At 41.7% G+C, this 15,762-nt stretch overlaps 1 protein-coding gene across 1 annotated transcript in view; it reads right to left on the bottom strand.

Annotated features, from left to right (window-relative positions):
- Positions 1–6,999, bottom strand: part of RBL2 (RB transcriptional corepressor like 2) — a 45,739-nt gene extending 38,740 nt beyond the window's left edge. Inside the window, exons 1-2 of the mRNA XM_007947070.1 lie at positions 6,754–6,999; positions 2,945–3,075 (exon numbers count right to left, since the gene is read on the bottom strand). Of these exons, the coding sequence (XP_007945261.1) occupies positions 2,945–3,075; positions 6,754–6,999 (377 nt within the window). The remainder of the gene's footprint in view (positions 1–2,944; positions 3,076–6,753) is intronic.
- Positions 7,000–15,762: the final 8,763 nt, after the last annotated feature.

The raw sequence follows: 15,762 nt of genomic DNA, 5'->3' as shown, positions 1-15,762 counted from the left end.
TAGACAGTGATATAAAATCAAAACTCATGCCTCTGGCTCGCTTAATCTCTCAGATTAGTTTATTCATCTGAACACCCTAATCTACATTTCTCTGAGACCACCTGAGTTTGTTTTTAATTAATATTTTCAAAATACAAATTAATTACCAAGAATGCAACATTCATATAAACAACACCAGGATTAACAAATGTTATAACATGCTTGATACCTGATGAATTCTCTTGTATTTGCCTCAGTTTTTAAGAACTAAAAGCAAAACAGAACAAGCAAAATTGCACGTTGCCATCTGTATCTTCCCAGTCCTAGTTCCTACCTTCTTTCCCAAAGATAATCACCTTTCAAAAGTTAGTCTGAATCCTTTCCCATGTTTTCATACCTCATATATATACATATGTGTGTGTATATATATATATGTATAGGGGTGTGTGTGTGTGTGTGTATATATATATATAAATACACATGAATGAAACAGTATCTTTTTAATTTAATACAAACGGCATCATATACTCTCATTCTGCAAGTTGCATTTTCACTCAGTGTCTCAGAGATTCACTAATATTGATACATAACGCTCTAATTCATTAATTACTTAAAACATTTCCTCATACAAACATATCACAATTTTTGTATTCACTCCACAGTCAATAGAAATTTAGGTTGTTTCTAATTTTTCATAACGAAAAATGCTGTAAGGAACATATCTTTGTACATATATGGCAGAGTTTCTTTAGAGGCTATTCTAAGAAATGGGATCACTGAGATAGAGAATGTGAACACTGAATTTTACTAGTGACTGTCAAACTTCCCACCAAAGCAGCTGTGCCAATTTATGCACTCACCTATGAACACCAATAGCATGCATTCCTGCTTCCTTACACAGTGACCAAACTAATCAGATGAAAACAAAAGGTTATCTTATTTTTTGAATTTCCTTGATTACTAGTGAGATTGAGCACCTTTTCCTAGGTTCATGAGCTATGTGAGTTTCAGCCTTTGTGAAGTCATACTCTTCTGCCTATTTTTCTGTGGGTTTTTATCTATAATACAACCAATTTTATATATATATGTATTCATGTTCAAATTATTTACTTTTCTGCCATAATAGACTAACTGGATTTAAAAAGCATGTTGGGAAAATATATTTACAGTATGTAACTGACAGAACTAGTATCTAGTATATAATAAAGAATTACTTGAAATCGGTTGTATTATATACATGGATTTTGAAATGGAAATAAAATGGAAGCCTAGGGTTATATACTTGGTTTAAGTGTTAGGTAAGTCTAAGTCACCATAGTTTCTTAGGATGAGCGCATAATTTGATCTTGCTTCTACAGTTGTTTATCTGACACTTAATTTGATTTTTTTTTTTTTTTTGTGATTTGGTTGAAGATTTACAGAGCAAATTCACTTTTCATACAGCAGTTCACATATACTTTGTCTCATGTCACTGACCACAGTTTATCACAATGTAACAGCTCCCCTCCCATTTCCTCCCCATAGCTACCTCTTCCCAGTGACCATCCCTCCATACTCTCCTGCACCCTGAGCTGTCTCCCTGTGCATAAGCAGCCTTTCCTTCTCCCATGATTGTTCTCTCCACGGCATGTGTCTACTTGAGGTAAATGTTTAACTCATATGCCTGTACATTGTTTGGCTGGAAACCACAGGTGTGGGTTCAATTCCAGACCTGAAGGGCAGCTAGGGGCCATAGTCTCAGTGGTTCCACCAGGCTCTATTGGACCAGCAAACCTGGTCCTCACCTTTTTTTTTTTTTTCCTCTAAATGATTTTCAGTTTTGTTCTACATTGTTCTCCCTCTCTATCCAGGATCTTCTACATCCCTTCCAAGTGGATGACAGTGGTAGCCTTAGTTTGATTTCTTGTTTTCACTTTTCTTACTGGTAAAAGATTATGCTCTTGCACCTTACTTAAATGCACATCTGCAGATTTACAGCCCAGGTGTTCATCTTTTTATGCACTGACTTCTTCGTAGGACTAAATATAACTCTGAATGGAGTTTACACTTAATAGACTACAACTGAAACATTACATTTCTTGTACTTATTTTAAGTCATTTTTTAAAAATCACTAAGTTCATAAATTTTGACAAGTGCCAAACATCCTTTTTCATCAATCTTAATGAGTCAGAAAAGAAAACTGACCCAGAAGGCAAAAATAATAAATGAAAACAATTCAGTTACACAACAGATAGAAAAGCAACTCCTGCCTCTTCTTTTAAACATTATTTGACCCTTTCTCTAAGTGATTATAATAGCATCGCTTAACTTCCAAACAGCAAACAATAAATATTTATACATTTCACATGTATCAAGACACAAGTGCTATGCACGTAGTTCTAAGTATAATACTATATAATCAATATGGTATTTACCTTTTCAACACAGAACATTACCTATGGTGAAAAGGTAAATACAAAATTTCTCAATGTCTTTATTCTGAATTCTCCTAATATTGATTAGGATCTCCACATTGATTCACAAAATAAACTCTCCTATATAAGTATCAGGAGCTCTGGCAGCATAATGCCTAAGGCACTTGACTGCTAACCAGAAGGCTGGCGGCTCAAACCCATCAGCCACTCCTCGGAAGGAAGATGGGGCAATCTACTTCCATAGTGATACTGCCTCGGAAACCCAAGGAAGGGTCGCTATGAGTTGAGTCCCACTCGACGGCACATAACAACAACAACAACAACATCTAAGTATCTATACATTAAAATTTAAATATTTTCACCAAAAAAATAAAATACAGTGCATACTAACTTAGATGTGGTAAAGGAAAACCAAAACCTAGTTTCTAAATTCAGTAGTCCACAGGCACAGATGCTTGGAAAATGACGGAGAGAGAGAATTCTTACTTATCTATGATTTCTGAGCTTTTGTGTTAGTCACATTCTACTCGTCAAACTCCAACATAGTTACCTCTGCTCTGAACATCTCAGGATTCTAGTTAAAGACACATAGTTTCCTTCAACTGTTCCTTTGCTTACAGTTGGAACACATTTTCTGCAAGCCACATATAAGGCACATGCTAACCAGTGAAGATCATTTCCCTGTAAAAGAAAAGTGAATTTTAGCTGATATGCCATATATATATATATATATATAAACCAAACCAAACTCACTGCCGTCGAGTCGGATCCGACTCATAGCAATCCCTCCCTTTGGGTTTCCAAAGTGGTATCACTAGGGAAGTAGATTGCCCAATCTTTCTTCTGAGGAGTCGCTGGTGGGTTTGAACCACCAGCCTTCTGGCTAGCAGTCAAATGCCTTAGGCACTATGCCACCAGAGTTCAGCTACATTATATGTATTTCAATATAAAAGAATTTTCAAGTACAAATCAAAACTGTTGTTTATGTATCTGTGGCAAACAATTTTCCAACGACAAAGACAATTTCCCAACGACAGTGCTAGCCCATATGCTCTTTTCAGAATATCATATTGACATTCTTCCATAAAGAAGAGGTAAGAGTCTGCGCACCTCACCTTGAACCTGGGCAGATTTATTTTTAAACAGCTTCAAACAACAGCATGGGTGGAAGTGATGGCCTGTAGCTTCTAAGATCATAAAAGGCAATACAGATTCTACCTGGCTCACTCTCTCTCTGGACATATGCCTTGGGAATCATGACCAACATTTAAGAAGTCTGGCTATTATCTTGCATCGTACCATGCTAGAGTGAACACTTCAAGAAGCTACTCACATATACAGAGAGATGCCTAAGGAGCCCCAGCTATGCCAGTCCCTAACTGTGCAAGTATTCCAGGTAAGGCACCGGGCTTCGTGAAGCAAAGTACAACCTCTCCACTGTGCTGTGTGAATTCCTGACTCACAAAAAACAAGTAAGCGTAACTTGTTTTACATCACTAAATTTTACGGTAATTTGTTCCACAGCCATAATAATTCAAACAATACTGTTATTTAAATATTTCATTTTGCTCAAAATTCATAAAGTGAAAAGAAATGAATGAAAAATTAAGCTTCATTGTACATCCAGCCACTAACTTTATACCTGATCAAACTGTATCTGCAAATAAGGATACATCAAACTTATTGTCACTACATGGGCTACCGTGGATCCATCACTGGGTAGCATTCAGAGAAAATCATTGTAGGGCAATATTTCTAAATGATTATCTTCATAATTCTCTTCAAGAAGTGACACACTTTCCTTACCCTATCAGGTCTTTAGTGACACACTATCCAATGATGGTCTAAATGAAAATGAAAGAAACTCTAAATTCTCCATTTTTCACACATATCACAGACTTGCTTAAAATTATAGTTATTATGGCATAGATTTTCTATTTAAAACACACACACAAAGATTTGGGTATTAAACATATCTCTGGGAAATGGTTTTGTAGCATTCCTGATTTATCAGATTGTAAAGCAAATTTAATTTTATAGTAATTAGTGAATAACCCTACTATATCCAGATTTTACTGAAAGAGATTGGGAAAAAAGTCAGTCACAAAATTATCCCATGTTTTAATGAGATTAGAAATAAATTATCAATAATGGTCTATGTTGGTCTCAGAGAATTCACAACTGTATAATTCCTAAAAAAAGAAAGGAAAAAAACCAGCCTTACATATAAAATTTTATAGTGCCTAAAGGAAAAAGTAGACTGGAGAACTCTCTGTAAAGTAATCTATGCCCAGTGGGCTGCAGACAACATCAGAGAAGACTCTGTGCCTGCTTTATCTTTGGTCCTAAAAATACTTGTTGAAAAAGTGTCTGATGCAAAAAATAAGATAAAAGCCACCCACAAAATAAACAACTCATAGCCATATGCCTATCCAGTTAAATAAATGTTGGATTGAACTAAGGGTCTGCCAAGTGTTTGGCAAATTACTTAAAGCTCCAGAGGCTTAGTTTTCTAATGTGACAGGCTTAGTTTTCTAATGTGACGGCTGTGAGATTTAAATGAGTTAACAACTACCGAGCACAGAAAATACAAGAACTCAAATGGTAAAATTCCATAATGGCATTCCGTGCTAAGTGTTATATGGGTGAGCTTTATTTTCCATTGTACACTTCCTAGAGACTGGCATCTCATGTTATCTCCCATTATACCAGGAGGAGCTGTTTTGTTCATTGCTCTGTCCAGAGTACCTGGAACTATGTCTGGCAAGTAATAGGCATTCAAGAAATGCCTGATCTTGTATGAACCTTCTTTACTGGATAAACTGGGCTAAGAAATGGAGACTGAAGTTTCGAAAATAATTCACTTACTATTGTCACTTGCTTACGTCACACTGGACTTCATAAGACTTAACTTCTAGGAGCTGAAATACTTCAGCTATATGGTGATAATGCTTGTTCTACCTAAATTACAGGATTATCCTGATTGTAAAAGAAAACCTTGTTTAGAGGCACTTATGCCCTTGGCCAAGAACCCTTCTGTTTGCTTGACCACAAGCAGCACTGGAGATGAAGAGAAACAGGACCTATCCAGTTAGATCACCTGAGTATGTAAAAAGCTTGGTAAACCCTAAAGCTCTGTCCCTATGAGTGTGTGCTATGAACCAGGATCTACAAATTACCTACTTAACCTTCAGAACAGCTCTGTGAGGTAGGTACAAACATCTCCACTTTACGTAGCCCCAAAATGAGTCTTGGAGTCATTAAATAAATTATCCAAAGCCACCTACCCAGGTATGTCAGATTCTAAATGGACTGTATAACTTTTATTCTCTGTAGATGTAACAATGGGGAGTGAAAATTAACTACAGAATTAAAATTCTACTAATTCAACAACAAAAAGAAAAACATAACCTTACTCAGCAGGGCTCCCCATAGCCAAAAACATCATATTATAGTTAGAATACCTCGGTTAAGCCTTTTGCAGCCTGAACCTTTTTCACCCTACCCCTTCCACAAACTGTGCATGAAAAACTTAGGAAAAACAAACGGACTCGGGTTTAAATGCCACACACACTGGCAGTCACACAGCTGATAAACCATCTGAACTTCCGTGTCACTTCCCATTGGCCCACGAAGGGGAGGTGCCTGAGGAGTTGACGGTCACTGGCTGAAGGGCCATTTTTCTCATTTGCAACCCGTACGAAGAAAGAAACATAACATGCCTGGATCACAGATCTATAAGAGCGCCCTGTGCAATATCTGGGACAGTCTCAGGCCTGACAAATGGCGATGTGGGTCTATATCCGGGTAATGAGAAAGTCCATTTCATTGGGCCTGGGGAACATTCGGCTACACACACCTAAACACAATAAAGAATTTAACAATGTATTTATGCAAATGGTGCGATGCCTGGGCAAAAGCAACTTAATACAGCTGGACGAAATACGGCACAGCTGGCGGAGAAACCTAGCGATCCAAGTGCTAAAATCGCGTCCCCTCTGCTCTCTCCCTACGGTGCTAACAACTACACCTGTTCCTTGGGCCATCAGGGTGGTTGGGGGATCAAAAGGGTCATTTCGAAAATGGTGACTCCAACACGACTTCAGCCTCTCTGTGTTACTCTGACGCAAAAGGGGGTTTTGGCCGGGTTTAAGTTCAGAGACCCTAAGATAGCTTTAAAAGCCTAGTTTCCAAAAGTACGTGCAGAGAGAATTCCCACTCCCTCCAGACTGGGTTCCGGGGATCTGAGGCCCGCTGGAGGTTCCTGCAGGGCATTTGAACCTGGGTAAGAAGCGCCTCCATGTCCGTGGCAGTGCGGACCAGGCCGGGACAGCCCCTAGCCTCCTTTCCCCGGCTCACCTCTAGCGTGTAGCTCTCGCTTATGCTCCGGTAGCTCTCCCAGGCCTCGGCCCGCGCCGCCTCGTCCATGTTGAGACGCCTGCACAACTCTTCGAACCGCTGCTGGGTCTGCGGGGCCGGCGACCGATCCGACTGCGCGGTATCCTCAGCCTCGCCATCGTCCTCCTCTTCCTCCTCCTCCGAGGCCGCTGGCGGCGGCGGAGGAGGAGGCGGGGGCGGGGGCGACTGGTCGCTTCCCGACGGCATAGCGCTCCCTTCGGCGGCCAGTGCTCAAAAGAGCTGAGGACCAGGGCCCAGAGCCATTCAAAGCACGAAGCGCCCGCCGGTCCGCCGCCCTCACCGGACTGCGCCGCCTCCAACGGCGCTGCCCCTCAAATAGGCACCCATAGTTCTGAGCGTGGCCTGCTGGGAAATGTAGTGCAGGACGGAGGGTCATGGAGTCCAAAATGAACAACAGAAAAGTTAGTTCGTGTATTCTGCCTCTTGAGAGGATTTGACTATACTGGAGAGGAAAATTTAAGAGAAACATCAATTGATAAGTAAAGATATAGTGACCAAGCTATCCCCAGAAATCATACTTCTTCGTTGCCTAGGTTACATTATCTAAAAAATAAGGATAATAGCAAGGGGCCTATTTGACTAAATTCTGATCTCAGGGCCATTCCTAGTTTCGAGTTCTTCCTAAATTTTAAATTTATGGGGACTTTTAAAGCAATTGTTGGATTTTATTTTTTTCTTTAATGCAATAGTTAAGTTTTGCTAGTGGGCAAATTTGCACTCACTAAGGCATTTGACTGCTAACCAGAAGGCAGGCTATTCAAACCCACCAGCCACTTCTTGGAAGGAAGGTTGGGCAATCTACTATGGGTAGAGATACAGCATCGAAAACCCAAGGAGGGGTCACTATGAGTCTGGTCTAACTCCACCGCACATAACAACAACAACTTTTAGATTTGGATTTGCTATCTAAGTGCTGAGTCTCAAGGTAACTATGAGGCAAGAACAATAGGCCAAAACACTGGTTAATAATTTTTTTATTATTATTATTTATAAAATATCCTAATATTTTACTTACATTTAGGCTAAAACACTAATTTAAAAATAATGATATTGTTTAATTTGGGTACCATTATCACTACTCTGGGAGCGCTGGTGGCACAGTGCCTAAGGCATTTATTTCACTGCTAACCAGCAGGCTGGTGGTTCAAACCTACCAGCCACTCCTCAGAAGGAAGATTGGGCAATCCACTTCTATAGAGATACCACCTAGGAAACCCAAGGAGGGGTCACTATGAATCAAAATCGACTGGACAGCAGTGAGTTTGGTTTTTTTTTTTTTTTTTATATCACTACTCTACTAGGAGAAAAAAAACATGAATAGTTTATTGAGGTAAAATTATCATTGCCATTTGGGCAGAATTCAAAGATTTTTTTGTCAATATTAATATTTTCAAGTCCTTCTGTGCTACATTGTTTATTCCTAAAATGGCCACAGTGATATTTCTAGTCTTGCATGTTTTTCTAGAACTTGCCATTGAAATCTGAGTGTGAGGATAGAGAGCTTTTGAGACTATGTGATTTCTGAGGCTTGGTCATAAAATGCAATGCAGCTCCATTTGCTCCACCTGCAGATGTTCACCCTTTCAACCCTCCACCTCACTGTGAGGAAGCCCAGATCACATGGAGGAGCCCGTGGCTCTCCACCCCCGCCAATGTTCAGTGAGCCGGTTTGGAAGCTGATCTTCCAACCTTCAGGTTGTTGACTCAGCTGACACTGAATGAAGCGAAGAGGAGCCTTCCCACCAATCCTTGTCCAGATTGCAGATTTGTGCGCGAAATAAATGAATATTGTCGTTTTAAATCTCTAAGTTTGAGGGTGGCTTGTTATACAATACATAATCACCTATTTAGTGTAAAACATCTATCAATTACCATGAAGAAAAAATCATTTAACTGGTAATTTTTTTTACCTTCTGTAATCTTACCAATAGCTTCCATTTTTTAAACTTAAAACACTAAACTTTAATAACATTAACATTCCTTCAAAGAAAGAGGTCAGGTTTTGAGTCAGAGCTATTTTGATGATGGAGATTAACTGATTTGGTTATAGTTTTTGAGCAAATTGTTAAGAGTTGAAGTTAGATTCCTAGACTGTGCTTACCAAACACTTCTTTCCCCTATCTCCCTATTTCCTGACCCCAGAAACCAGAGTGGCCATCTTAAAACACAAACCTAATCATGGCTCCTCCCTATTTATTTTCCTGCTACTTTTAGCATAAGGCAATACCCTCAGTAGGCTCCCTAGGCCTGCCTCTCCATCTGCATTTCAAACCCCTCTCACACTCTTTCCCTACCTCTTCACTCACTTCTTCCCATCAGTCAGGTACCACCTTAAAAGCCAGGTTCTCCAGTATCCCTACTAAATATTCTCATGACACTAATTACAATTGTAATGAATTATTTATGTTTGACAATCTCTTTAATGTCTGGTGTGGCCACTGTGCTTTAAATACTATGAGAGTACCAACTGTTTCTTTTGGTTCCATGCTGTAACCCCAGTGCCTAATATGGTGTGAGGCATCCAGTTGACTGTAATATTTGTTGAATGAATAACTTACTATGATAATTGAAATGTACTTTGTTCTTAATGGAGCCTCAGATTTTGTGGATGTAAAATCCTTACAGAAATGGCAGTCATCTAAAAACTTTTTCCTTCACATCATATAGTACATGGAGTTCCTGGGTGACTCGAACAGTTAAGTGCTTGATTGCTAGGTGAAAGGTTAGCAGTTCAAACCCACCCAATGGTGCCTAGGAAGACAGGCCTGGTGATCTGCTTCTGAAATGTCAAGACTTGAAACCCTATGGAGCAGTTCTACTTGGCACACATGGGGTGGTCATGAGTCGGAACTGGCTTGATAGCAACAAACAACACTATATAACACCTTTATAGCTTAATTTTAACACTTCACATCATTTTTTTTTAATTATGGTGAAAAATATATATGTAACATAAATTTTGCTATTTTAGTCATTTTTAAGTGTACAGTTTTGTGGCATTAATTATATTCACAGTGTTGCAAACCATTACCATCACCATTACCTATTTCCAAAATGTTTTCATCATTCCGGACAAACTTTGCACTCGTTTAAGCAATAACCCCCCCATTCCTGCCTTCCACCATCCCCAAGCAGCCCCTAGTAATCTTTAGTCTATATACTGTCTCTGTGCATTTTCATATTCTCAATATTTACAGAAACATTTTACACAGTGAAACACAGTAGTCTTCAGTTTCTTTAGTCAAGTCCTCAGAGAATTACCTTCTGGCATATTTTCAAGTTGATATCTAAAATTTTTCATTATGCATTTCTGGTGGTTATGTGTTTGTGTCAACTTGGCTGGGCCTGGTTGAGTGGCTGGGAAGCTGGATGTAGGTAATCAACTCCATGGTGGAATCTACTGGGAGCAGCTGAGTAGCTGCCTAAGGGAATATGGTTTGCTTCCTGTATATAAAGAGAAGCCTTGGGGTACGGTCTCTAGCCTTTGGCACGCTTGGACCCTGTATGTAGCCATGTCATTGCTCAGCAGCCTGCTATGCTCTGCCGACCTTGGGACTTACAGTGGACTAAGTTAATGGCCTGCCATGTGGATTGGTAACATCGGGACTGTGCCTTTTTACTTGGGAACCTTGGGGCTTCTCAGCCTCAGCAGCCAGCAGCTGTCTGAGTGAAGAGATGCCTCTAGCTCCAGTGGGCCGGGAGCAGGAGGCAGAGCTGAACCCTAAGGTTGAGGGGCTTTCACCTAGCCCCTAGAGCCTGGCACTTTGAACTTGGACTTAAAGCCTCCAAATTGTAAGAATAAACTCCTGTTTGTTAAAGCCATCCCATTTGTGGTATACTCCTGTCAGAGCGGCACTGGGTAACCAGAACAGAATTTGGTACCGAGAGAGTGGGGTACTGCTCTGACAAATATCTAAAATGTGGAAACAGGAGTGGAGTGCGTCCTTGACCCGAGACCCTGGCAGAGAAACCCTGGCATACGGCATGACAGACGGCAAGAGATCAGCATGAGAGAAGGCAGGAGTAGAGCCCAGAGACCAGCATGAGACAGAGACAGCCTTACCAGCCCACAGAAGAGAAAGCCGGGTATCACTGGGTAGGCGGCTTCCTGGCGGAGTGGGTTACCTTCGGGCATTAATTGGTAGAAGAGACCGGCTTGAAATGGAGTAGCAGGTTGGCCGCCCATGGAGCAAGAAAGCCAAGTGTCTTTTGGGCAGAAAGATTTCCGGCGGAGTGGGTTGCCCTCAGGCATTAATCAGCAGAAGAGGAGAGACCAAGGAAATGGAAGCAGAGCTGCCTCAGCCTTAAGGGTAGGACCATGGCCTTTGGGGCTGGAACGATCACAGCCCCCTAGGTTTCAAAGAGCCAGGCCTTCACCAACTTGGTTCTGGAGTGTGGGGCTGCTCGTTCCTGTGAGCCAGTGGGATGGAGCCAGAGCCACTGCCCAAGAGTGAGGGGGCGGGGCTGCCATGCCCAAGAGGGAGAGGAAGAGGGCCATTTCTAGGCCAAGGGGGTGAGGTCGCTGTTCAGGAACTAGGGGACTGGAGCCACCCATGAGGAGACCTGTACAGGTGCCAAGCTGACAAGGGGCAGAACTGTGGTAGTTATGTTTGTGTGTCAACTTGGCTGGGCCTGGTTGAGTGGCTGGGAAGCTGGTGGTAGTTAATTCCCATGAGGAGACTGGCAATCAGCTCTATGGTGGGATCTACCACAAGCAGCTTAGTAGCTGCATTTGGGATATGGTCTGCTTCCTGTATTTAAGGAGAAGCCTTTGGGAATGGTCTCTAGCACATGGCACATTTGGACCCTGCATGTAGTCATGTCATTGTTCAGCAGGCTGCCATGCTCTGCCGACCTTGGGACTTACAATGGACTTAAGTTAATGGCCTGCCATGTGGTTTGGTAATATCGGGACTGTGCCTTTTTACTTGTCAACCTAGGGGCTTCTCAGCCTCAGCAGCCAGCAGCTGTCTGAGTGAAGAAACGCCTCTGGCTCCAGTGGGCCAGGAGCTGGAGGCAGAGCTGGACCCTAAGGTTGAGGGGCTTTCATCCAGCCCTTAGAGCCTGGCACTTTGAACTTGGACTTCAAGCCTCCAAATTGTAAGAATAAACTCCTGTTTGTTAAGGCCATCCCATTTGCGGTGTATGATTGTCAGAGAAGTACTAGGGAATCAGAATACCCGAGTTAACTCATGCCTTATTTCTGATTTATTCCGATCACAAATTTGTGTCTTTATGGACATTAATCTCTGTGCCCAGTAAGTCTGCCCCTTAGACCAGCTTTGCTTATTGTGAATGAGAATTTGTGTGCTAAAAATTCAATCTACAGTGTAAATTATGAACAATGAACTAGATTTACTACACAAGGAAGCCTTGGCACTCCAGGTCAAACACACTCTGTCCTTGCAGCCCATTCTGTCGTCATAAGCAACTACTATATTGCCCACAAGGCCAGTGAAGTGGATATTTCTCTACCTACTCTCACCTGAAGGAGCTCTGGTGGCATAATGGTTAAGCACTTGCCTGCTAACTGAAAGGTCCATGTTTTGAACCCATTAGAGGAAAGACCTGGTGATCCCTTCCATGATCTGCTCCCATAAAGATTTCAGCCTAGGAAACCCTATGAGGCAGTTCTAGTCTATCCTATGGGGTCCCTATGAGTCTGAGTTGACTCAGTGGTGTACACTCAAACATACGTATACCCTTAACTGCTTTGTACTGCTGGGTTTATAAAACACTTTTATCTATATATATTTTTTGTTTTCTTTCTTTTGTTCACACTGTTTCTTTTCACTGCTGTCACCTTATGACCTGTTTTCTCCTTTTATTGAGTTGACTGCAAACTAAGTAACTGAGGTGACTGGGATTGTGTGTTAAGGATCAATAGGACATGAGTGACTGGCCTTGCCTTGAGTAGAGAACATGGAAATGAATGGTTGGGTTTAAGGAATCAATCTTGTTTTCAGAGGTTTAGCTCTTGGAATCTGATCATTCATTCATTCATTTAAGCCAGAGAGGTTGCCATTCACCCAAATATTCAGGAAATGTTTATTGAGTGCCTACTAAATGTCAGGGAGCTCTGGTAGCATAGTGGCTACGGCACTTGCCTGCTAACCAGAAGGCTGGCGGTTCAAACCCACCAGCCACTCCTCAGAAGGAAGATGGGGCAATTTACTTGCGTAGTGATACTGCCTCTGCAACACAAGGAAGGGTCGCTCCGAGTCGGGTCCGACTCGACAGCACATAACAACAACAGTTGTAAATGTCAAGTACTTTACGGAGCAGTGAGGCTATCGTAGTGAATGAAACAAACATGACCTCTGTCTTTATAGAGCTTATAATCTCTTGGGAAAAATGGACTTGAACAAATCAGTTAATTGTCAAGTGTGACTATATTAGGAAGTAGAGATTCAGGTAATCTTTTGCATATGTCTATATTGGGGGCTGGATAGGGAGAGGTGGACAAAAAGGCCAGGATCCTTTCTTTCCCTTCACTTACTCCTGGAGAAATTTGAAAGTCATACTTAGAGAAAGGGAAGAAGGATTCCCTCCAGGAAGAGGAAAGAGTTTATGCAAAGAACCTGGATTATAATAAAGAGTGGGTGGCTCAAGGCTTTGAAGGGACAGGGACGTGAATGTGCTTTAAGTGTAAAAAGGGAAAGGAAAAAAAGCATAAAGTGAAAATAGAGAGGATGTCAAGGGCCTGGAGAAGATTTGAGACTTGATTCTAAAAGTGATTGGAAACGACTTAAGGTTTTAGATTAAGGAAGGTGGGTGATCCTCTTTCCCCAGAAATTAGAACAGTGTTTTTGGCACATAATAGGTGCTGTGGTAGTTAAGGTTATGTGTCAATTTTGCTGGGCTATGGTTTTGAGTGGTTGGGCTGCTGGATGTGGTTATTCTCCATGAATCATCTCCATGGTGGAATTTGCTGTGAGCAGCTAAGTAGGTGCCTTTGGGGTGTAGCCTGCTTCTAGTATATAAGGAGAAGCTTTGTGAATGGTTTCTAGCTTTTCAGCATATCTGGATCCTGCATTGACTCCATCTCAGTGGCCTGCCATGTTGCCTGCTCATCTTGGGAACTGGTGGCCTGCCATGTTGGCTGTTGATCTTGGGACTGCCATTTTACCTGCAGACCTTGGGTTCATCAGACTCAGCCAGCAGCTGCCTGAGTTAGGAGATGCCACTAGCTCTAGTGGGCTGGAATAAGAGGCAGAGCTGAAGCCTGAGGTCAAGGGGCCTTCACCCTGCCCCTGGAGCTGGCACTTTGAACTTGACCCTCCTAAACTGTAATATATTCTTGTTTGTGAAAGCCATCCTCTTGTGGTATTTCTGTTACAGCAGTACTGGAGAACTAAGAAGATGCTCAACAGCTACTTATTAGCTAAACCCTGGCTTGTCCTCCAAACCACAGCTGAATTGTGTAAGGCCCAGTGCTCTTTTTTTTCCTCCCACTGCTAGTGTGGTGAAAACACACACAACCAGACATTTGGCAAAATAACTAATTCCCCATTTACAGCTGAGGGACATTGATGATGTGTGCCCAGTGCTCTTGAGACAGAATCTACTATGGTTGTATCCTATGGTTACATCTCAAAACACAAGCCCTCCAGTCATTTCTCTCTCCCAGTTTCCATGTTGTTGTTGTTATGTGCCATTGAGTTGGATGCAACTCATAGTGTCTCCTCCTTGGGTTTCCGAGGCAGTATCACTATGGAAGTAGATTGCCCAACCTTCCTTCCTTGTGGGTTTGAACCGCCAGCCTTCTGGTTAGCAGTCAAGTGCCTTAGGCACTATGATACCAGGCTCCTTCCCCTCCTTTCAGGCTAGGGAGCAGGTCCTCCCTACTGCCCACTGTGTTCAGCAGACCCTCACTCCTCTATCCTCTTGAATGAAACTATTCGAAACTCTTGCCAAAGTCTGATCCCTCTCCTTATAAGTCTTCCCTGTCAGAAAATGGTAACATCATTCTTCCAGTTGATTAGGTCAAACCTTCACTTCCTACATCTAGTCCACTTTCTGTCAAAGTAGTTTTCAAATTATTCAGAGATATGACCAATTCTCACCTCCTCCATTGCTAATCCTTTGATTCAAGCTAGTATCGTCTCTCACCAGAACTATCACATCCCCCTCTAGCCCAGTCTCCCTGCTTCTGTCCTTTCTCCTACCACAATTTCATCTCAATCTATTAGCTAAGATGACTTTTAAAATACTAACTCATATACCATCTTTTCTCTGCTCCAAACACTTCATGCTTCCCAGCTGATTCAGAGTAAAAGCCAAAAATCAAGAAAATGGCCTTGTAAGGTCTTTTGTTGTTGTTGTTGTTGTTATGTGCCATCGAGTCAGACCCGACTTATGAGTTTCTGAGGCAGTATCGCTATGGAAGTATATTGCCCCATCTTCCTTCTGAGGAGTGGCTCGGGGGTTTGAACCACCAGCCTTCTGGTTAGCAGTCAAGTGCTTTAGGCACTACGCTACCACAGCTCCCATAAGGTCCTTTAGAATCTGTTACATTATCCACCTCTAGGGCACATCTCTTCATCTTCTCTACTTCTGTGACTCTAGTCTGTATCAAAAAAGATAGACATAAATTTGAGGTTTGTCAGCATGCAGATGGTATTTTCAAAGTCATGAGATAGTTGTGTAATCACCAATGTAGTAAGTGTAAGAAGAGACTAAGGGTTGACTAACATTAAGAAGTCTGAAAGAAGAGGAGGAAAGACAGGCCAAGAAAGGAGACCATGTGGTGAACAGTGAGGAAGGAGGACAATCAAGACAGTGTAGTCTCTGCCTACAGTCACCAGAAGAAAGGAAATAATAAAGATTCAAGCAGAAATCAAAGAAACAGAAAATAGAAAGACAATAGATAAAATGAACAAGACCAGAAGTTGGTTTTTTCTAAAAGATTAATAAAATTGACAAACCACTGGCAAATTTAACAAAGGA

This window comes from Orycteropus afer, unplaced genomic scaffold (assembly GCF_000298275.1).
Source record: "Orycteropus afer afer isolate SDZICR_OR568_19922 unplaced genomic scaffold, OryAfe1.0 scaffold00009, whole genome shotgun sequence".
NCBI classification, from domain to species: Eukaryota; Metazoa; Chordata; class Mammalia; order Tubulidentata; family Orycteropodidae; genus Orycteropus; species Orycteropus afer.
This window is presented reverse-complemented; position numbering and strand designations above follow the sequence as displayed.